The 23501-nt window shown below is 37.5% G+C and overlaps 1 protein-coding gene across 2 annotated transcripts in view; it reads left to right on the top strand.

The window, feature by feature from the left end:
- The window catches only part of UBE3D (ubiquitin protein ligase E3D), a 74343-nt gene that overhangs the window by 37543 nt on the left and 13299 nt on the right, over positions 1 to 23501 (top strand). Inside the window, exon 9 of one of the 2 annotated variants that reach the window (XM_056488504.1) lies at positions 4790 to 4928. In XM_056488504.1, coding sequence (XP_056344479.1) covers positions 4790 to 4928 — 139 coding nt within the window. Of the gene's footprint in view, positions 1 to 4789; positions 4929 to 23501 lie in introns of those variants that run through there. The other variant, XM_056488505.1, reaches the window with a different exon arrangement.

Here is a 23501-nt window from a genome sequence, read left to right as displayed (position 1 = left end):
TGTCTTAAAAGTTGCTTTTAAGAACACAGTTTTGAAATGTAATTATAACTTATATAGGCAATTCATTGGGATCAATTCCATAGTGAACACTGGACAAATACCATTCTCTGATGCATGGTGATTCAAATGTAAAACATTATCTAAACACATTTCTGATAGAGAAGTAACTGTCTTATGTTTAATCTTATCTGAGTAGTTGTTTTCAAGTCTTGCTCGTCTCTGCTTTCAGAATCAATTGTTTGAATTTCAGAGAGCATTTGCTGATTTCTTTTTATTTTTTAAAGAAATCAAAGATTTCCCAGATTTCACATTAGTATCAACTAAACAACTTTGAACATACCACTTCATTTTTTAAAACATTTTATACATACAACTATGGCAACTTTGCTTTCCTAGCTGTATTTCTTTGACTGGTTATAGGAATATGACAATCATATCATGTTCTAAATTTCTCCTTCAAATGACCAGTTCCTTAGAGGAAGCATTGAAAAGGACAAGGGAGAAGATAGTCTCAGCTTGTCATCTTTATTTCTTATTTGTTTGGAATGCTCTGTTCTGACAGTTTAGCACATAGTTGTTTCACATCAGCATCTAGCCAAGTATCACCCTCCTTGAGTAGGGCTTTACTTCTTCATTTTCTGTACTACTTCACTTCAATTCTGAATTGTATACCAGAAATATATTAAAGTTTTATTAGCATTCATTGTATGTGATTCTGACCTTCTCAGAATGAAAGTTATGTGAAGTTCCAATTATATCTTTCAATCTTATGTCTGTTCATTGTGTTTTCATGGGTGAGACTAATAGATTATCTCAGATTGAGCAGAAGGAGTTCTGAGTTTGAGGTTTCACTCTGAGCTGCAGAGGCTGCATCTCAAATTTAATTAACACTGGGGAAACCTTTGACTGTTTCTTCTCAGTACTCTCCTGAAAATCATGAACAGATGAGACTTCCCCAAACCTAATTTATTTGAGATCTTTCTTAAGAAAATTTGGATTAAATAAGCTGAAAGGATTAATACAAGTTCTGGGAAAGAGTGGGATAAAGAAAAGAGAGAGAAAATGGAAAGTAAGGAGTGACAGACAAAATGCTTAGAATTATTTGTGTTTTCCTGTTGATGGGACAAAACTGGATGATGATGGTGATTTACAGAGGTGGATTTAACATCCTGTGAAAAAAATTACTCTGGCATATCCTTTTCTTGACTCGGAGTCTGGTCTGAGTTTGGACCATTTTCCTGAGTATGTTTTACTACATCTTAGTCTTTTGAAGCCTGGTTTCTAAAGCTGACTCACACTTCCCTCAAATACTGGCAAGGCCAATAGGTAGTGGTGAGATTTTACTTGTCACAAAATAGGTCCGAAGTAGATGCAATCTTGCACCCCTCAATGACTTAGGGAATTTGTTCAGAATTTATGAACTTTGTTTGATGCTCAGGATCTTTCTTTTTTCTTTGTGTCAGACTCTGAAGTGCCGAATCTTAAGACTTCTTTGCAGTGTAGAATAGAATATTTGCTGAAGGAAGAATAGCATTATTTCTGTTGTCAACCTCACTTTTCTCAAGCTTGTGTCTTATCTCCCCATTATTCCTTTCAGCCAGCTTAGCAAGCTGGGCTGTGATGTCTGGGAGCTGATCAGCTGAGTTGTCCCTCTGTGGCTGCTGACTCTCCTTAGGAGCATTATCAGCCAATCTACCTCTTGCAGTAAACAGAAAGCAAAGTCTCCTCTCCAGAAGAGACTCACAGAGTGAGACAACTCCCCTTATATAGAAAGACCATTAAACTAAGGTGAAAAACAGTGGATTCTTTGTGGTTTGTTTTGCTTTTGTTTTATGCATAGATGCTTTTCTGTTTCCTCTACAATAAAGATTATGGAAAAATGCTTCTAAAAGCAACAGGGATAAAGAAGAACAAAGAGAAATGATCTAATAAAGCAGTGACTTCCCACAACCATTTGTATTAAATGCTGTGAAAGGGCAAGTCACAATGACTAATTCCTGACATGTGTGTTCCTGGAGCAGTAAATGCTGGGGTATATATGCTTTGTTTGTAATAAGGAAGTACACTGGAATAATTTCAGGAAATACTAATAACTGAGTGATTAATAAACAAGAATTGCAATATAATTAGTCTAAATGTCTTTATGCAAACCTTCTTTCCCTCAGATAAATCAACAGCCACAAAAGAAAAATCCCCAGTTCAGTGTCAGGGCTGTAGTAGTTGAACTTCAAAATGAGGAGGCATCTCCAAAAAATGCTTATATTGAAACACAAGAGTAGAATCAGGGTACTGATGTAAGTTGTGATGTTTTGAGTATTGCTTGGAGTTCGGAAAAGTTTTTTTGAAGAAAGGTTGTTGATCTGTGGAAACACCTTCCAACCTCAGCATAGCACCTTCATTCTCCAAACTCTCTAGCTGTTTGAAGGTGCCTGCACAGTGCTTTGTTTAGACTTGCTGATTTCTGAAAGAGAGACCCTCTATTTTGCTGGCTTCACCTAAATTTTCCTGCATCACCACATTGTAGAAAATGTAGAGAAAAGAATGAGTAAGGAACATATATAAAGGTACATTTCTAATTATGTGGGGAAATGAACTTACCAAGTGATAAAGCAATGTAAAACACCAATCTGGATTACAGTTAACAAGACTGCTTGGTTATTGATTACTTACTGCTCATCATCTAGCTTTAAGTGCTCCTCCTGGAACACTTACAGAATCATAGAATGGTTTGGATTGGAAGGGACCTTAAGGATCATGTAGTTCCAATCCCCCTGCTGTGGGGAGACACACCTTCCACTAGACCAGGCTGCTCAGAGCCTCATCCAGTCTGGAGCTCTGAACCAGTCAGGGCTGCCAGTTCGGGCTTGGCCACTTGTGTAGTCTGTAGTCTTATAAAAGGATCCTGTTTCTGTTCAACACAGACATAGTATTTGTGACTTAACTGGAGGCTTGTACCTTCCAATAATGAAAGTACTCCAGAGCCTCTTCTAAACATCTCACCTTCCTGTCCTAGTGGGCAGTTGGGGTTTTTTGTAGTAGGTTTTACAGCTTTTCCATGTGGTACAGTATAAGTGTCAAATGAGATGCTACATATTATATAAGGGCTGGTAGTGTGTGGGAGGTGTTGTCTTCTGCCCTTTGGTATGGTCTCAGACATGTTGGAAATCTTAAATGATGCTCTGCTATTAGAAGAACCAGGGACTGTCCTCCTCCTCCTTACCGTGTAAAGCTTAGACCCTTTGTCAAGATGACTCATTCTGGTGAGGTTTGAGAAAAGAAATGATGTATTTGGTAATCTAGGCGTGAAATTATTTTCTTTGTCTTTTATTGTGGGGACAAAAAAAAAAAAAGAGAAAACACTTCTTTTTTATAGGGAAGTGAAAGCCCCTCTGACATTCTGTGCATTATAGGTCTTGCTTCTATGTATCAAAGCAGAGTTGGATTCTTATATGTGCATAGATAAATTAGGAAGGAGAAAAAATGTAAATATTAGAAAAGACAAAAGCAAAGAGTTGAAATTCATTGGCCAATTTCAGACAAAAGGAGGTAAGAAACTACACTCACTCTTTGAAGAAAGATAAGTAAACTATGCTAAGTAGGACATCTAGAAGAACTCAGAAGGTGCTGTGTATAAAATGTGTATATGCAAGCCTATATGTAAGAAGCAAGACTTTTTAGAGAATCATTGGATTTGGGAGACTTGAGAGAGTAAGAACCATCCAGGATGACACAGATACTTATTTGCTCAGTTTTCACCATGCTGAATGCTGAGGTCCCAAATGTCTATTAAAAAAATGCAGCTATTTCCAGAAAGTACTTTAAAATAAGCTGATATGCTCACAGACAGTGGTTCATTCAGAAAAGCTGGAGGAATTTAAAAGTGAAAGCCAATGCTAAGATTATTTATTGAAATTTTGAAGCCTTGGACAGGGAAGGGTAGCAAGTATTATCTTCCAAAGTGATGCACTTAGGTCTGCTGAGAATAAATGGCATTCATCTTACCCAGGAGTATCTGATAAAACCTACCCAGACAAAGTTATTAAAGTAACTGGATCACTGATCAGTCTGTCAGTTTGTGTATTATGGAAGAAATAAGCTTGAACTATAGGAAGCAGAATGCTCATGTGTTTTGAGTAAATCTTGTTGAACTAATCTTGTTCTTTAGCATGTGATTTAGGAACAGTTTATAGGAATATGCTTCTGAAACATTGTTTTTATGAGTAACTCATAGAAATCTTAACTGTTTTAGTACATCCAAAGAAAAAATCCTTAAAGTGAACTGGGATTGAGTTTTGCTTGGTATAGACTGTTGGTAAGTTTCTGCTGAGCATCATGGACATGAGTTTTGAAAATTGTGCCCAACCTCCTGTCTTTTCAGGATTGAATGGAATCTTTCATTCTAGAAACAAAATTAAAAGTGGAGGCATTATGTACTGCAGTGTGTACTTTCAGTGTGTAAAATTGTTATACAATGGGAAATTACCAGTGACAGATGAAATTTTGTTCAGAAGTAATGAAACTTTGAATTAGAAACACGAGTGATTTTTTCTAAAATATGCTAAATTTTCCTTTCACATTATGTATTTTTTTGGTAGATATTGGTGGTATATTTAAGAAAGCACTTTATCTAAATATGCCATGTTTTTCTGGAAAACACACTGACCTGTGAATTTACATGAAAAATATGAAGGGAATTTTTTGCCACAGTTTTTATCGCAGTTTTAATACTTAATTGGAACTTATGGTTTAGACATAATTTAAGAAAATGAAAATTTTTTTAACTCTACAGGCTTACTGATGCATGGGAAAATGATATGGGAGTTCATCCTTTAAAGTTTCCATCAGAAACATGTTTGGAATTATTGTTGATACTGGGTTTGAGTACCACATCTCTGCCACCTTCACTTCGATGCATGAACTCTTTTCAGGTAAGGAACAGCTTCTGTTTCAGTATGAAGATGTTACTTTTGGAAAAAGAGAGATCCCTGGGGGTCATAAACCCTTTCAGAGGGTTTGTTTTTTGGACTTGCATGACTCTCCATTTTGTTAGAATGTAGACCAAGGTAGAAAATGCCATTGGATTTTTAAATAGCTTATTACAGTTTAAAGTTATGAAATTTAAAGAAATTTCATCAAACTTAGGCTGCAGTAGCTAGAATAATTATAAAAAATCTTGTGGGCTTAAAGAGAAATCCTCAGCAAAAAAAGTAAAGATTTCCAGTAGTGAAAGCATACAGAAAAATGTTACTTTGAAGTTCTCAGCAGACAGAAATTTTCCAAAGGAAACATTGTTGCAGGCATGGTAAATTGTGATTTTTATTTCTTTTGTACTGTGGTTGGTGAGTATGATTTTTACAGATGCAATAGAGACAACTGAATTCATGATGATATGACATAGCCTTTTTATGATGCTTCTCTCTTCCCCTGAGTAACACACTCTGTTGGTTGAGTATTGATGCAAATCTAAAGAAACCAGCTGTTGGGCAGGAAGTGTACTGAGTCTGTTTGTTCTGGCAGTTATAAAATAATTGTCATCTTAGTGGGACTGAGTGTCCTTAACAGTTTCTACCATGAAATCAGGTAGCTTCTATTTGTCCATATTTCCTGTTTGTACTTAAGGCACATCTAATTAGTGTTATTGAGTAATGTTTGCTGAAAAATAGTCTTTCTGTAGATTTTGAAGCAGAAAAAAAAAAAGGTTGTAAAACAAAGTCAAGTAATTGACTTTAATAGAGCTACAGTGATGTACAGCTGCTGAAAACTCTTGTTTTAGGAAATAGGTACCTGCATTGTTTCTCACTTTGCTTCCTATGTGCTTTTGCAAACAGGGAATCTGTATGTGGTGATCACTTGGGTACAGCAGCAGCCACTGATCACTTCCATGTTATTTTAATACCCAAGGTCAGAATAGATACTGGGTTGTACATTCAGAAGCCATAAAACTGAAGAATCTCCTGGATGCCAATAGATAGCAATAATTACAAATTTCAAGGATTGGCCAGCAGTAGTAATCCATGCAGTTGAATAGTCCATATTTCCTATTAAGAAGTGAATATTTTGGTTGTCTAATCCAAGAGGATGTATTCCTTTTCTCTTACATTACCAGTAATCGGTGGTAAAGTCTTCCCTGCTTTACCCATGACAGGTAAAATAGGAGTCTCTTCCTGTATGCTGAGGCTGTATGCCCTGTATTGTTTCTGTGCATACTCAGTCCCACATTGTGTATTTGGGATTCCCTTTGATTTGTGTATGGGGTAGAGGTAGGAAGTGATGGATGTCTGTCAACAGTACAGTGCACAAAAGTACACAAAAACACAGAGTACACAAAACTATCAATGCACAAAACATCAGATTTTTCTTTTTTTCCTTGGCTGACTCTGCACGATTGCTCCTGGGTAATTTTTGCTCTGCTTAATTGCTCCTGGGTAATTTTAGCTTTGTGAGGCTGTCTCTGTGAAGAAGCCATTGCCCTAGAGGCACATGGTGTGGGTCCTGGGAGCATAGGGTTATGTCAGCCATAGGGTGGGGCATCCCCTGGAGACCCTCTGGCCATGGCCTTTCCAGATTCCTGTGGAGCAGATGAAAGCAAACAGTACTTTGCTGAGCTCATTTATTGAGCACTGGCCTGCACAGATCATGTTTTTCCTGCCTGTGTGCCAAAGTTGGCGATGTAACAATGTCCTGTCTTTCACAGCAACACACTTTGCAGTTTTTGAAAAGCCCAAGTTCAGAAGCCTGCTCTGTTAAGATAATGTTCTATTCTGCCAAGTGGGAGGAAAGGAAAATAGCTTTTTTGATAAAATTCTCTAACTCCAGCTGTCACTCTCCTTGGCAGACAGTCAATATCACCAAGTGTTTGTCCTAGAGGGCAAACACTGTCCAGTAAAATACTGTTTTATTTATTTTTATCCTTATAAACCTTGTTTGGATCTCAGTTAGTGAATCCATGAAGCAGAAATAAAGTTTGGCCAAGCTTTTCCCTGATACTTTATAATGATCTGCCAGCCTTATAGTTGTTTTGGGGTTTTTTTTTCTGGCTTGCTTCTTCATGTTCAGCGAGTACTAACTTTTCTGTATTTTTCTTGGAAAAAGTTGGCAAGATCTGAAGAGAGCTTGAATAGTGATACTAAATTGTGCTGTTGTCTGGGCATAAGATCACACTGCATGCAAAATAGTGGAGATTGTGAGCCAAGAAGGGAATAATAAAAGGGCACTAACTGAAAACTGATATTTCATGTATCTTAATGGAGTAATGGCAAAATGACAAAGGTAGTTATGCTTTATTTTGTGGTAGACCTTAATGTGGCAGTTGTCTAGAAAAACTTAAAACATTTTAATTCTATATTAAAATAAATCTTCTATTTAAACTGGAAATAATTGCAGAGTTCCCTGTTATCTACACAGTGGAACAGTGGCAGTTTTGTTCAGCAGGGGCCAGGCTCTTGCAGCTGAATGCTGGAGGAATTAGGAGAAAAAAATGACTCCAGAAAGTGCCAGACTTTTCTCCTTTCAAATATATGTGTCTCCACTGTTGGTGAGGAGTTAAATGGACCATTGCTTTCTACTGATGCTTTTCTTTATGTTTTCATGCAGTATTTGAAAATGTATCTTCCAGGCAGCTCTAATGTACTGATCTAAAAGTTACGGTTTGACTCTTGATACCCTGTCAGGATAGCTTTTAAAAATCCAATTTTTTTTTTAAATTAGGTAACCAAATATGATCTCATCAACACCCATGCTTTTGAGAATGTATTTACCCTCTCTCCCAATTATATTATAGTACTGCAGTCTTGACAAGCCAAAATTTTAGTTGGTATGCATCTGCATTGGGTGATGCTTAGGCTGTAAAAAGCACACAAAGGAAATCTGCTTAGTTGCTAATAATCTGTAATAAACTCTGTTCTGCTATGTGCACTAGAAGTACTCTCTGGGACTAGCTTAGCAGACTCTGTATCAGTACTGAGACATAAATTACATTTTATTTTCCATTGGTGTGCTACTGCTTAGTAACATAATATTTGAAATAACTTTTCAATTCTGCTTTGACCCTGTAAAGATCTTTCAGTGTGATTTATGTTGCTAGAGGAGCCTGGTAGAGAAGAACAGCAGCAGACTGTGCTACCCAGCTCTGCTGAGTTTGATGCTCACTACAGACAGCTTATAAGTTTCCCAGGCTGTTGAGCTTAGCTACTAGGTTGTCTTTGGCTCACCTCTCATTTCACCCGAACAATTGCAGTGACATTTTTTTGGTGGTCTGCAGAGAGTTAAATCTTAGGAAGCTTGAGCCTCTAAACTCTGAAGGACCAAAGTGGACAGACTCTTTCTTGCTGGATGATGGCAGCTCCCAGGTTTACTGGAGAACACATTTTTTCAGCCCTGACTTGTACCTTCCCAGGCTTGTAATCCCTCACCCATGCTAAGGATGTCTCAGATCAGGGTAATAGGATTGACTGAGGCACTTGATACTTACCCTGGAGCAATGAGAAAAGCAGTAAGAGGGGAGAGAGGAGTTTGCTACTAGAAAAGATTAATTTTTTTAGTTTGCTTTTGCTCTGAGCATTGTTTTGCCACTTTCTCTTCAGCTTCATTACACTGCACGGAAAGCTGTGTTACCTTATTACACACTCAATCTATATGGCTGTCCACCCACCTGAGCTGTCAGCCCTTTGCTTTTGCAGTGCTTGGGCTTTACTTTGTGTATTATTCTTGCAAACACTTGTAGCTAGCACCCACTTGAGTTATCATGTACTTTATCACAGAACTGCTCAGCTGCTACTTCTCAGCACAGCCTCAGAGACTCGGTGTTTCAGAGCCTACAGCACAAAACAGTTAACACAGGGAGATGCTTTAAAGTGACAAGTAATCTCTGCTGTGTTTTTCTAACCTTATCTCATCTTTCTCTGAATTCAAGCACAGTGAGCAGAAAATGTCCTGGATATTGAATTCTTATGATGATATATGGGGCTGTTGAGCACATTTTCTCTCACTGCTGTTTTTGTGGGAAATCAGGCATTTCACTTGCCCTATCAGGTACTATTCATAAGGCCACAGACTTTAAACAACAGTTTTCAGAGTTAAACAGATCATGGTTTTATTTTTTCTTTTACAGTTGCATGAAATTGAGGGAAGATTGTAATTAAGAACTGCTGAGCTGTTTCAAAATTTTGTTTCAGATAGCTCTTTATAGTTTTTGGAGCTGCACACAGTACCCTTTCAGCACACTGTCTGCTTTGGTTAAGAGAAATAAAGTCACTGTTTAAGAAAAAACAAAAAAAAGTCCATTCAACCATTTCAGTAAGGATCCCTCGTGGTGTCTCTAAAGGAAAAACTCATTTGCAGTTATTTTGCATTCAAAAAAGAAGGAAAACCCAAGGTTTCTCACAGAACAGCCTGTCAAGTTCTCTTGCATTTAGTCTCTTAATACAGTGCAGGAAACTTGCTAAAGGCAACAGCTTTAGAAATACAGAATATGAGTTGCTCAGAAAATATAAGAATGAATAAATACAGTATTCATAATAGTTTAGTACCTCTACTATATGAGTATCAAAAGGGTAATGGAAAACAAAATATAAAATTACTGCTGTCTCTCAGCTCTAAGTCCAAACTAAAGTGTCCCTTGATATTTGGTGGTTTTTAATATCGAGACTTTTATTTTTTATGTGTCTCTATATATATGAAAAGCAATTTCAAAATCATTTGTTGCAAGAAGTTAGCTGAAGATAACAGATGCACCGTTTCTTCTGACAATCCTTTTTGAAGCTAACAGTAAAATTTACAAAAATCTCTTCAGCTTTTCCATTTGTTCTGGGCATTTGGAGCTAGAGAAGATACACATATTCTTTTGAGCTGGTTTCCACTCCTTTGGAGCACTGTCAAACAGCAGCAAAGACTGGACAAAGATACAAGAAAAGAAAATACAAAAAGTGAAGGAATGGCTTTCAAAATATTTTGTCTTTTATTAAACTATCCTAGAAAGGAAAAGTAAATAAGGGAATTTATGCAGTAAAATCACTTATTATCTTTTCAAACATTTTTTAAAATCACAGGCTATTACTTGCCTGGTGAAGATCTCCCACAAAATTCATTGTAGGTCTGAATATGTATATTCTGTAGTATTTCACAGACAAAGGATGGAGTTCCTAGATACTATACAAATTTTCAAAAAATACTTCTCTCGGGCTTGCAACTGCCTATGTCTCTGAAACTTCTGCACTACATTGACAATATTATGAAGTAGCCACTGAAAATACATTGCAATCTCTGTTTAAATACAGTCATGTTTGTTTTCCTTAGCAGACCAGTTCTACATAATGTAAACTACAGTGAACAAATCCAGAGTATTTAGTGCCAGCCTCTCTTGGCTACTCAGATTTTACCCAAAATAAAGATGTTTTGATTTTTGCAGGCTAGTATAAAAGTGCCTGTGGTGTGCTTTTTGTAATTTTGACTAACTCAGATAGGTTTCCAGGATGACACAGAATAGATTTTTTTCCTGTTTTATTTTTTATTATTATGTGTAAGTTTTAAAGTTTAATTTCCAGCTATTTATTTTAAACAGGACAGAAGTCCCAAACCATATATATGAAGGCAGATGTAGTTTTGTAAGATATACATACAAATATTTCAGAGGCTTTTGAATAAAAGAACTTATAATGTGTATATTTGGGAGTTTTTTTCATGTTTGTCTGCATTTAATAAGAGCCATAATAAATCTATTGGAAACACTGAAGAATAGTTCGGAAAAAATTATACAACTGTATGAACAAATTAAAATATAAAATTATGAACAAATGCTGCCAAGAGCAAATGATATTAAAAGCGTTAGTGTTTCAATGACAAATCTGACTACTTCTTTGTGAACTATTGAGATTTCTGTGTTTAATTAAGAAATTATTATTTTGTCTGCTGCTTAATTTTTCCATATTAAGTTAATGTATATTATGTCACTCAGGCTATCTTACTTAGAGTTCACTGTAAGCTGTCTTTTAAATGCATCTCTGGAGTGTTCAGGTGTATATGTCTTGGACACTGAGACTATCCCTTTCTTTTGTTGTTAACCTCAGTCTCAGAGAGAACAATTTTTTAAATTGAACTATAATTAGTATTTTTATGTCCTTATTGAATCTGTACCAAAAATGTTTCATACTGATTCTGCATGCACTTTATTAAAGCATAATGTCTCCTGGCTGAGAACTGTTCAGCTCTGTATATGGAGGAGCTTACTGAACAATGTCCATTTGTCCTTATGTGTCCCTGTATGACTCATCCATATCTGCAACAGAGGCTCACATTTCTAGGCTGTAGTTTTGTGATATCTGTGGCTGCTTTGGACATGCTGATGGGAAGGTATTATTTCCCTTATCTAATATGTGGCATGGCTACATTTCCTCTAATGGGAAGGAGCTGCCCATTTATATTGGCCTGAAACAGAATGAAATCAATCATGTGCAAAACCTAAACTGAAGCTGTGAATGGGAAAAATGCAAGCCAAGCTTACTTGTGGAAGCACAAAATTTTGTGATTGTTTCAGTGCTCAGTGGTAGAAAATCATAACCTTGACAGCAGCAGCCCCAAACTGAGATTCAAAATTTGTCATCAGTTTCTTGGAAAGGACAAATGGTTCTTTTCTTCCGAGGCAATTTTCCAGCAGAGAGCATGAACCTGCACTTATCACAAACAGAAGTATATTATATTACAAAAAAACCATGAGCTCCAAGTAAGAAGTAGTGAAAATGTAGTATGCAGGCAAGTGCCTCTTCTGGAAGTATGGTCTGCTGCTTGAGAGGGAAGATCTTCTGGAAGAACAACTAATTTCTGTGCAATTCCCCTGGCCTACAATGTGGCAAAAGCCATCTGCTACATAAGCATCTGGTAATACAATTCAAGGCAGTTTTCCTAGAAAAGAATTGTGTCATTGTGGGGCTTTGACCCTGGTTGCCCACCAAAGCTACTTTATCACTCCTCTCCTCAGCTAGACGGGGGAGAGAAACTACAAGGAACTGCTTGTGGGTCAATGAAAGGACAAAAGGAAATCACTCACCTGCTAATGTCATAGGCAAAACAGATTTGACTAGGGGAAATTAGTTGAATTTGCTAACAATCAAATCAGAGTAGGATAATGAGAAGTAAAACCGAATCTTGAAAATACTTACCCCAAGTCCTCCCTTTTCAGGTTGAACTGTATTCTCAATTCTTTGACAGCTCCTCCTAGCAGTGCAAGGATAGGGGCAATGGGGCTATGGTCAATTCATCACACATTGTCTCTGCTGCTCCTTCCTTCTCAGGCAGAGGACTCTCACACATTTCCCCTGCTCCAGTGTGGGTCCCTTCCACAGGGTGCAGCCTTCAGGAACAGGCTGCTCCAGTGTGGGTCCCCCATGGGGTGATAAGCCCTGCCAGCAAACCTGCTCCAGTCTGGGCTCCTCTATCCAAAAGTCCATCCAGGAGCCTGCTCCAGTGCAGGCTTCCCACAGGGTCATCCTTCAAGCATCCATGTGGTCTGGCACAGGTTTCTCCACAGGCTGCAGGGGAATGAATCTCTGCTCCAGTACCTGGAACACCTCCTCTCTTCCTTATTCACTGACCTTGGTATCTGCAGAGCTGTTCCTCCCACATATGCTCACTCTCTCTCCAAGATTGTTAAATAAGTTTCCCCCTCCCCCACCTTTTTAAGTGTATTATCCCAGAGGCACATCCACCACCCCTGATGGGCTCAGCCTTGGCCAGCTGTGGGTCCATCCTGGAGCCAGCTGCCATTGGCTGTGTCAGACATGGAAGAAGTTCTGGCAGTTTCTTGAAGAAGCCACCCCTGCAGCCTCCTGCTACCAAAACATTGCCATGCAAAACCAATACAGTCATTTACCATTTAGATGTGATGTGAATTAATTGCAGGGATCCGGTTTAGATGGTCTATGAATAAACTGCTTGAAAGGGATGAAGACAGAACTAATTAGGAATGAAAATGCCTGATTGGTGCCACTCTTTCTTTTTTTTCTTTTTTCTGGTTTTCATCTATTGTGGACTTTCTGATTTTTACAGGTAACTCTAAAATCTAGAAGTGTAGTTTTTATGTTCTAATGATTGAGTAGTTATATAGGCAATACACTATTAAACAGAAACTGAGAGTTTGTCTTTATCAATAGGCATCACACTCTGGAAAAGACAAATACCTGTGTCTTATGTACCTGAATATATATATGTAAAGAAGTCTTACGGGAGGTCTGATATACTTTTAGAAAATCCATTCCTATTTATTAATTGAGGCTGTTTGTATCTGAGAAACAATCTCTGCTCAAAGGGAATATTTAGACCAGTGCACAACTGAATACTGCAATATATGTTCAATGTGGTTTGTATAAGGCTGCTTCTCTCCAAAATCTTGGCATCTCTAAGATAATCTTAGCTATACCCATGATTTATGTGAGGTGCAAGTGTCAATATTGTAGCTAAAAATGCGCATAAATCACATTATCAGCAGCAAGGAACTCTTGCTTTAGAAATAATACTGAGTCATTGGATTAGAATGATTCTATAATGGAGATTTCCCCTAGAAGTTAGTGTTGTTATGCCATGTGTTTGGTGAATGTGTGTTGTTTTGGAAAGCTACAACACTGTTCATTTCCATTAAGAGTCTGGATGGAAGCTTTGGAGATACTTGAAAAGTCCAGAAAACTCTGCAGAAAAAAAGATGTATTTATAAGGATGATTCTTAGTAGGTTTAAAAGTGCTTTTAAAACAGATGGATACAACTCTCTTAGATTTCAGCTATAGGCTGGAATAGATATAATGTTATCAGATAATACAGGAATCCTGAGGGAGGTTGTCAGTAAATTCTAGCATTTTGTTAACAGACAGGTCAGCTTGCCAAGGCACTTATAGCAACTCAGGAGTGTTACACGTTGGAGTTGGAAACAGTAATAATGTCTTCAAAGAGACAAATGGACAAATATACAGAAGGCTGTAAACCCAGAGCATGATAATTGAATCGATGGCCTGACTGTGATAAAATACATGGTGGGCAAAAAGGAAGAGGGCTGTTAAGTTCTCTTCTTTTTATTGTCAGTTGAAAATGAGTCCGGAATGGATCTTTTGGTGAAGAAATCAGTAGTGCCTCCAGTGAGAAACACACAATTTGCCTTCCCTCAGAAGCAGAAGTCCATCATTCTGTTGCAATGTCAGTAAAGTAGTGTGCTCTAAATCTTTGTACTTAAATCATATAGGTCTGTTCCATGGGTGCTGGCTGATGACAAATGGTACTGCTTGAAAGCTTCTGCTTCTTAAGGAAGAAAACACTGTTTGGATTTTAGAAAAGCTAGAATGGGCAGAAGCATGACATGAGGGAACAGGTCAGATCACTGTCTGTCCAGGGGCAGGGAAAGACCTGATGGGAAGTGTAAGAGATAAGATGGACCAACTATCCTTTTATTTGGCTGGTGATGTTCCCATTGACATATATCAACACAAATCTGAGTGGCCAAAAAAGGGACAAGATTACTTCCTTCATCTCTAAATTGTTTGCTGCTTTGATCTGTAAAAAAGATCGGTTTGTGTGAATATTTCTTTGTAACTTCTTTTGAATTAAAGGAAGCTGTTTTACACATGGGAGTGTGTACAGGTATCTTAGCTAATGCGTTTTATAGAGCTCCTAAAATAAAATTTGGAATACTCCTATGGGAAGAAAGAAAAAGGCAAAAGAGTATACAAGCATTAACACAACCTACCGAAATAAGGAGACTGTTTAGCATCCAATAAAAAGCTGTTATGCCTTGAGGTGAAACGTGGCAACCATTTAGCAATATGTAGAAAAACCTGCAGAAATCTGAAGATGCCATAGCTGAGTGAGATAACAGGGTGTGTTGAGTGGGCAGAATGTGATTTTTGTTTGGACTTTTGCCAGGCATTTTGGTTAAAGTTTCTTCATCTGCCTCCCAGAAGCTTGACAAGTAAAATAGGAAGTGATTCTGCCTTATGGAAAAAAAAGAAAAAAAATATCCCTATATAGCTAATGTAAACTATAAAAGCATAGTATATAGGGAAAGAGACTATTTTAAAACACCAGTTCCCAGTCTCTATTATTTTTGTGAGCTGTGGCATTGTGGATTGATGAAATCAGATCAAGGAGAAATATTTCTTCTGTTACTTTTAATGAGCTTGAATTTTATATGGAAAATAGAAGAGAAAAAAAAAAAAAGTATTAAGCGCCTTGGCATGGAAAAGGATCTTGCCCGAAAACTTGTACAATTGAAGATGTTATTTTAATCGTACTGGCTATTTAGTCTACTCAGTCCACTTCCAACTTCTTCCACAATGCCTGGCATTTTTAAATATTATCCTGAAAACGACTGAACATTTTACTGTTCAGATGTTCTCACTTTCTGTGACTGGTACTGCTGACCATTGTTCTGCTTCTTATCAATAACTATATACCTGCATAATTCAGCTTTAAATAAAAGGTTTTCTTGCTGTTGATGCTCCAGTCTTTGACACATTTTCTATTTTCATATGTCCCACCAAATTAAAAAAGGTTATTATTGTGTAATGGGGGGTGACTAGCTAACACATTTCTCTCTTAACTCACCAGAGAGCCTGCTGCTGACTTTTTATTTCATGTTTTCATACAAAGTCTATTTCATTCATTTGCCAGATTTTCAGAAGTTAAATTCTAGGACTGTCTTGTTTCCCAATTTGTTAACCACTTTGAGTTTGACACACTGATGAGTTTCCATGTTACTTTCTCATTTTTATTAGATAAAAGATGTACTTTCTTTCCATGCCGTTTATGAGCAGACAGCACCTTTTCCCTGTTTAGAAACTAACTTTCAATGCTTACAGTTATCTAATTGTATTTGCCTCTTTTCAGATAAGACAGAAAAACTGAGGCTGGGAGGGGAGCAACAGAGCTTTATATCCTTCTTTGTAGCAAAGTAGAATAGTGGAATGAACTTTACTTCTTAAATCAAAAAAAAAAAAGGTCTGCTGAACACACAGAAACCTTCATATTTCAGTTTGCCTTCTCTACTTGCACAGAAAGGAAGTGCATTTTCAGCTGTATTTTTGTGGAGCAGTAGCTAGTTAAATTAATCAGAAATGTCTGTTCTGCATGATTGTCCTGAGGATATATCTCATTAAATGACTGCTTTTTCTATTTTAAGGTAGAATGTATAGTGTGACTAAATAATGTCTGTAAAACTTGTGGTATTCTGTTCTGTAAGCTTTTACATGCCTGAGCTATATGGCTCAATGCTAAGATTGATTTTCAAAGACCTACTGAGCCTTATTCTATGTTTTTTAAGCCATTCCTGTGTGAGGAGTTTGGGGAGAGACCATTCTCCCATTTGCCTGGTAATTAGATCATCTTCTGAGGACTCTAGCATTCCACAAGGTTTTATCCACAACACTAGATTTAGATGAAACAGAGCTCCAATTCCACCTGGAAATGATTGTGCTCCTGTAATTTAGTTAAAAGGAGCTGTCAGAAGTGAGACAGTGTTTACGTATTTGTTAAGTGTACTGGGAAGCTGGAGAAAACCCTGGTGACGCTTTGTAGCTAATCATTTTATGTAAGCCTTTCCTGCAAAGGCAGAGCATGCATTCCTAATACAAAACAATGAAGAAGTCAAGTGGGGCTCTATTGCAACAATACTGATACTGGTTAAAGTGCTAGTACTAATTAAAGTGCAGTGTCACTGTTGGATTGTACTCCTTTCCCAACCTACATTCAGATAATTTACAAAGCAGCTGAATGCCTGATCAAGTTTTCCAAAATGATTCTCGAAACAACCCCATAATATTTTTTTACAACAAGATAATCATCTGGAAAAAAATGCAAGTCACAGAAAAATAATTTCATGTAAAGATATTATCCTAATCTCACATGCTGCTCTATTTATGCAGAAGTGACTTGCAGTCCAGTTTTTACCATTCCAGTAAAAATTACCAGGACTTTGGATTATATAGAGTTCTCATTCAAATCAGCAAATACTGAATGGTTTTTAAAGTTAAGCCATCATTTAGGGTGTCCAGCTGAAGACTTAGGAGCCTTTTTCTCATCTTGTAGGCTTAAAAATTCTAGTGGTGGTCCCTCAGTGGTGGCAGCTTTGCTTTAATTAGTTTGTGTGGTAACTCAACATTGTAGGCAACGACCTGAACCTTTTGAAATTAATATCCAAACTCTCTTTGGCTTCAGTGGTGCAGAACTGGCCTGCAAATGAATAAACCAGCCAGCTGGATATATTGTAGAGAAATAATTATTGGAGGCTCTGAAAGTTCCTCATTAACACTGTTGCATGTGAACTTTGCAAGCAAATGCTTGAAGCTAATCTCCGATAGCTATTTGTTAGACAAGTGAATTAATAGTGGTGGCCACTGGTTCGTGCAGAGGGTTCTCTGTTGCTTTTTTGTCCTTTATTTGAAGACTTCAATCAGTATAAATGATTTAAAGGCCTCACTCCACTAGATGGGGAAAAGATGCTTATAATGTAGTACTTGCTTACACTCTGCAGTTATTGATACGATGTAATATTTTTACACTTGGGTAAGTATAGATTTTGAATAAAAGAATTTAATTAACACTGAATAAATGTTCCTCATAAGGGGAAAATTCTCTATTTCTATTTCATTAATGCTTCATGCTTCTAGCAGTTAACTAATTTAATTTTACTCCTGGTGTTCAAGGTCTGTGCTTTTCTTTCCTTCTGTTTTTCACTCTTTCTGTATTTAAACAGGCTTTTTTTTTGTGTTTTATAGTTGGGAAGAGAAGATCAGCCAGAGATGGAAGATAGGGAAAAGTGCAAAGAATTCTTTTCCTGTAATTGGACTTTGTGTAATGCACAGTGGACATGTATCTATGACTTGCATGAAAAATGTGTAATGCGAAAAAAAGTTAGGTTTTTGGAAAGATCCTTGAGATACAAACATTACAAACCCCATTTTTAAAAGCAAGCTAAGGGAAAATTAATTATTTTAAATTAGTAAAGGTAGGGAGAATCAGTCACATTATATTATAAAAGTAACCTTGGCACATGCAAGCAACCATGCTCATTTAATTTGGCTTAGTAAGAAATTTAGGGTTTTGGGGATCAAAATCCCTTTTGAGAGTTGTTTTTAGTTGTATATGCAATACAATAGAATTTTGTATAAAATGCTTAAATTCAGGATACAAAATGAGTGAAATAGTGTGGCGGATATTCAAAGTGAATAAAAAATATCTGTGTGTCAAGCAGCAGGGTGTTTAGTGTGGGAAGTCCAGGGGAATGGTTGTTTTAAAAGTTTGAGACAAACAATTTTTCATTTTTATTTTTTCCACTAACTCAGTAGAGTTTTATTAAAGGTTATCATGCAGAAATATAAAGTTTCTGGTTTTGATTTTTGGTAGTTCTTAGTGTTTATCTTATAAAGCTGGTAAATTTTTGAGAACTTCAGGTTATTTCATTCAGACCTTAAGGTCTTGCTGTGATCCTCAGCTTTGCAACATTTCTAACTTGTTCTCGTTTATCATCTTTTTACATTTCTACTAATTTATGCTATTTTTCATTAATTGAACTTTGGGAAAGCTAAATTTTTTTTTATAATGCAGGCAATTATGGTTCAACAGTGTGTTTTTTGGTGGCCTTGCCCTAAGGAAGATGTTTTAAACAGTATTTTGGAAGTCTTGGAGCAGACCAATGTGCTGTAATAATTATACTTCAGTAATCCAAAATGATGCCTCCAGGGAGATATGACTCCAGTGTATACTTTGTTCATATATATTTATCCTTGATGGTAAAATTGGATTAAAAAAATAAGAAAAAGAATTGGAAGAAAGAATCTGGGAAATTGATTCTTCTTGAAGGTCATTTAATGTTTTCTATAAAGAAGTTAAAAACGAACATGAAAATCTCATTGTTAAAGAAATTGTTCTAGCTTTGTTTTGCATAATAAGATTTTTATCAGTACAAGAAAAGGTCTCATAATAATGAAACCTAATTGTTATTTTCATCTGAAACTGGAAAGTATTCAGTGGCTGGGAAACAGACACAAAAGAGGGTGGAGGAAAAGAGGCTTGAAGAAAATAATATGGACTACATAGAGACATGAGCTGAAGGACAGATTCATACTATATTGTAATATAAAGAAAAGAGGTTGCAAAGGAGGAGGGGAGAAGAGGAGTCAACCAACACTGCAGGATAAGGTTTAATTCAGAAGTATTTTCTGTCCAGTATTTGACTAAAATATCTTTCTGGTGAATGAAGGAAGTTGATTTAAAAAAAGAAACTTAGGCATAAAACTTAAAAGGGAATGTGAAATGTGCGCTGTCTAAACCCCCCAAAAAGAGCAGAGTAGCCAAAGTCCAGTTTGCAGGTTTTACAAAATATTTGAACCATCTGTGGTTGAGCACGCCTCAGTTACTAATCTTTGTTAATTAGCTGGTTCACTTAAAAATGCATGCAGCAGAAATACATTTACAGAGTCACAGCTTTGTTGAGGTTGGTTGTGACCTCTTGATATCATCTTGTTCAAAAAAGCACAGTCAACTAGAGCAGGTTACTCAGGACCATGCCCAGTTGGGTTTTAAATACCTGCAAGGATGAGCAGCCTGTTCCAGTGTTCTACTCTCTTACAGTCCAAAAGTGTTCAGAAAGAATTTCATGCTCTTTAATTTGTGCTCACTGTCTGTTAGCAGCGCTACTGGGAAGAGTCTGGCTCTCTTATTTTCACCCCTCCCATCAGGTGTTTTTATACGCTGATATGATCCCCCTGGACATTCTCTTGTCCAGGCTGAACAGTCTCAGCCTCTCCTCATATGAAAGATATTTCAATCTCTTAGTCATCCCCGTGGTCCCTTAGCCTTCTTAGCCTTTTCCTGACTTCATGAAGTCCATATCTTTCTTGTCCTGGGGAGCTCAGACCTGCACCCAGCAGTCCAGATGTGGCCTTACCAGTGCTATTTGGGATGAAGGATGACCTCCCTCAACTTGCTAGCAACACTTTTCCTGATGCAGATGTATGTCCACTAGAAGTGTTCTGTTGCCTGGTCTTCCTTCATGAAGGATAAATCTTCTTACAGACTTCCCTACTGGTCTCAGGGGCCTGAGATTCTTGCAGGCTGATTATCAGTAAAGACTGAGGCTGAGTACCTCAGCCTTTCAGTGTCTTTTGTCAGCAGGGCCTCAGGCAATGTGCAGGCTAGTGCTGTGTTACTCACTGCTTGGTGTCTCTGAGACTCTGGCAGGAGCTGCCTTCTGGCTCACTTGCTTCTCAGCCTCTACTGAAGGAGTTTGCTGTCCATGGTGATGGCTGTTGATTCAGTCTGTTGTTTAACTGGACTGAGTAGGGACTCAAAGAAGCCATTCAGTTTCTGAGATTAGGGTTGACTGTTGCACTGGATCTCTTCAGTGATAGTTAGGAGAGGAGTGCAAATATTGGTTGGGCAGTAGTCTTTAAATAATTGCATTATCCCAGCCCAATGAGACAAGCAGTCCCTAAGTATCCCATACATGTGTGCAGTTTGTCTGAAACCAGTTTTTTAGCATCTGTTTCATTTTGAAATGGTTCTCATTTCAGCCAGTTATCCAGGGTGCTGTCAAAGCCCATGTATAAGCTGTGCTTTGTAGTGATAAATGAGTACAACTTTTATCATAATCTGTTTTGGTTTTTTTTTTTTTGCTTGGATCCCTTTTCAGAATGTGATGGGTGGCCTACTTTTATGGGGATGAAATATTATTTTCCTGTTCTTTTGTGACATAATGGGTCATGTAAACATTTGCATAGTTTTTTGGAGTAGGTGGCATTATTAGGATGGATATTAGTTATTTTGGGGATGCTGATACATCACCTCTCTATGGTCTCTATTTGTCTCTTAAATCTTCCTCATCTCTTGCTAATTATAGTCGGTCTTGGGGGGAATCATCTTCCTAAGTTAAATAGACCAGTGTAACACACAGTGTTTCTGGAGAGTATTCAGGTGAGAACTGGTTCATGTCACCTACTTCCATGTTCACAACCCCCAGATTTTTTCACAGTTCTGCAGTGGGCATATGCTAATGCACCTACACTCCTGTTTGGAAGCAAGCTTCCAAATCTCTGCCCTGAAAGCACATAAATTTATTTCTCTTTTGTTTACAGACTTGTTGAGCAAACTTGTTCTTTCCTTTCTGCTTTAAGAATTTTTTTTATGTCTTTTTCCTGCCGTTTGATATATTTCCTCTGTTCTATCTATTGCATTTTTTTAAAACCAGATATAAGCTCTTCAACAGATTCTGTGATTACTGTTACATCAGTTATCTGAAACTGAGAAGAGGAAGAGATTGTGCAGATTTTTTTTCTGGTTGTCTATTTTGCTTACCTAAAAGTCTCCCTCCCATCTTTTTTTCTTTTGTCTTCTCCCCACCTGCTGGCTCCTGAAAATTGGAAATATGAGAGGCCTTGTCTGAGCACTGGATTAAGAGCCAGGAAATCCTTACTCTTTCCATGACTCATTGTGTGTGTCCTTGAGCAATCTGTTACTATTACAGATAAAAGCTGTGCATAGCACTTGGCTAAAAAATTAAAAGCATGGTGCACAATCCAAGGAGATTATTTCAAATTTAAATCAAAGCATGGCAAAGGTGGACAGAAAAGAGAGTCTGCAGAAAGTCAGTGTGGGGGGGAAACAGTTTGTTTGTGAGCTCCATTAAATGGTTACGAAGGAAGATAGGTAATACTCACAGGGATTTCTGTCTTGTTGAACACCTTTGGTTCTGTCCCAGTGCAAGCATATGCTGTGGTAGTAGTATACACATCTCTCTGTTTCAGAGCTGATATGTTCTTATTAGAAATGAAATGAGTAAATAAGAGTGATGGAAGAGGAGAGGGTGCACTGTTCAATAGATGCACCTGCACTCCATTTTGTAAATCCAGTTTTCTTGGGAGATTGGTTTGTTGGTTGTGTTTAAATGTGTGTAAATGCCTGAGGTTTTCCTGTTTGCTTCATTTTTGTTACATTTCACGTCTTTAAGGATGTGAACTCCTCACAATTTAGAAGTAGTAGTGGAGATCTTTGGAGAGAGCAAAGGCCTGGGGTTTCTGGGCAGGGTCACCTTGGCATCAGAGAAGAAAAATGGAATAATTTACCTGTATTTTCCATGATAAATCAGACATGAAAATAATTTCAAGAAGTGATAGAATATGATATGACATAGAAAGCTGCCTTCTGTATTCCTTATGTGACTTCTCTGTATAAAGCTGAACATGTTGAAGAGCTGCCTATAGAACACTCTGCTTTCAAAGTGTATTTGCAGACATTTTAATACCATGTCCATTTGGTGTTTATTCACATGGCACTGCCTATACTTTTATTTTGACCATTTTAATGCTCTGTGCATCAGCTCCCATTGCTGTGATACTGAGGGTGGTAGTTTTCTATTCAGCAGCAACCTAACCAATCTAAGGTAGCCTTTCCATCTGCCCCAGCCTCTTGTTCATGTAACCTTGTCTCTTCCTTCTGCCTCTTTGGCATTACCCAGTGACTATGCAGGTGTGCCTCACAGTGGGGAGGAAGATTGCAAGACTGTTTTGTTATTCCTTAAGCTTCCACCAAAGAAATGCATACTTCTCTGGTGAAATACATTAGTGAAGGCTGCTGAGGTCCTTGTATAATCTTGGATATTTCATTTGGTGGGGAAAAAAGGCTGTGCTTGGAATGAGTGTTTGGCTTTGAATTCTTAAATGCCTGTGTTTGGGGTTTATTCCTGTTTCTGAATAATCTTGGTTAATTGAGAAGAAAGGTATCAGGGTTCTGAGATTGAAAGTCTTCTGGTGGTGCTACGGTGTGCAAAAGGTCAGTCCTGCCTCTGCAGTGGAAGTTGCTGTCCTGATGCCAATGAGTGGGATCTCTCTGACCTCTGCTTGAGAGTGTTAACTTGCATTTGCCACTGTTGCTGCTCTTCTGACATGCTGGAATAGGAATCTGATGAAAAGAGTGGTTCAGAAAGGCTTTTGCTCTGGATTCTATGCTGTCAGATGTTTGTCCTAGCTTTTGTGATCTGTTTTTATTCACAGACTTGAAATAATTGGTCTGGTTTATTGCTGGGACCACTTGGAATTCTTGTATTTCATTAAATTTAGTCCTGTTATTGCAAATAACATTATAGATCATCAATGGATTATGCTCTGTCTTAAGATTCCCCTAGTTCCTTGTACAGCCCTTCCTTCTTGAAGGCTAATAAACTTTCAATTGCTATTAACTGATGCATTCATCAAAATTTTCCAAATCTGTCCTGATAGAGAGTAAATATTTAAAATTGTCTGGTACCTGTCAGAGACAGGAATCCGTAAGCTATTTATGAGTCTAGATTTGACTCCCATAAGCACTTCACCACATGAATAATTGCCTCCCTTGGACAATAGAGGTATTCCAAAGTGTGTATAGAATCAAAGATCCAGGGCAAAGTTCAAATTCCAAATAACCATGTTTTTGTTGAGGAAATCATTAGACAAGGGAATTTGTCTCAAGTCAAAGTTGGTTTATTTCAGTATTGTTTTCA

This window comes from Oenanthe melanoleuca, chromosome 3, assembly GCF_029582105.1.
Source record: "Oenanthe melanoleuca isolate GR-GAL-2019-014 chromosome 3, OMel1.0, whole genome shotgun sequence".
Taxonomy (NCBI): Eukaryota; Metazoa; Chordata; class Aves; order Passeriformes; family Muscicapidae; genus Oenanthe; species Oenanthe melanoleuca.
Note: the sequence above shows the minus strand (reverse complement) of the source record. Positions and strands in the feature narration are given on the sequence as shown.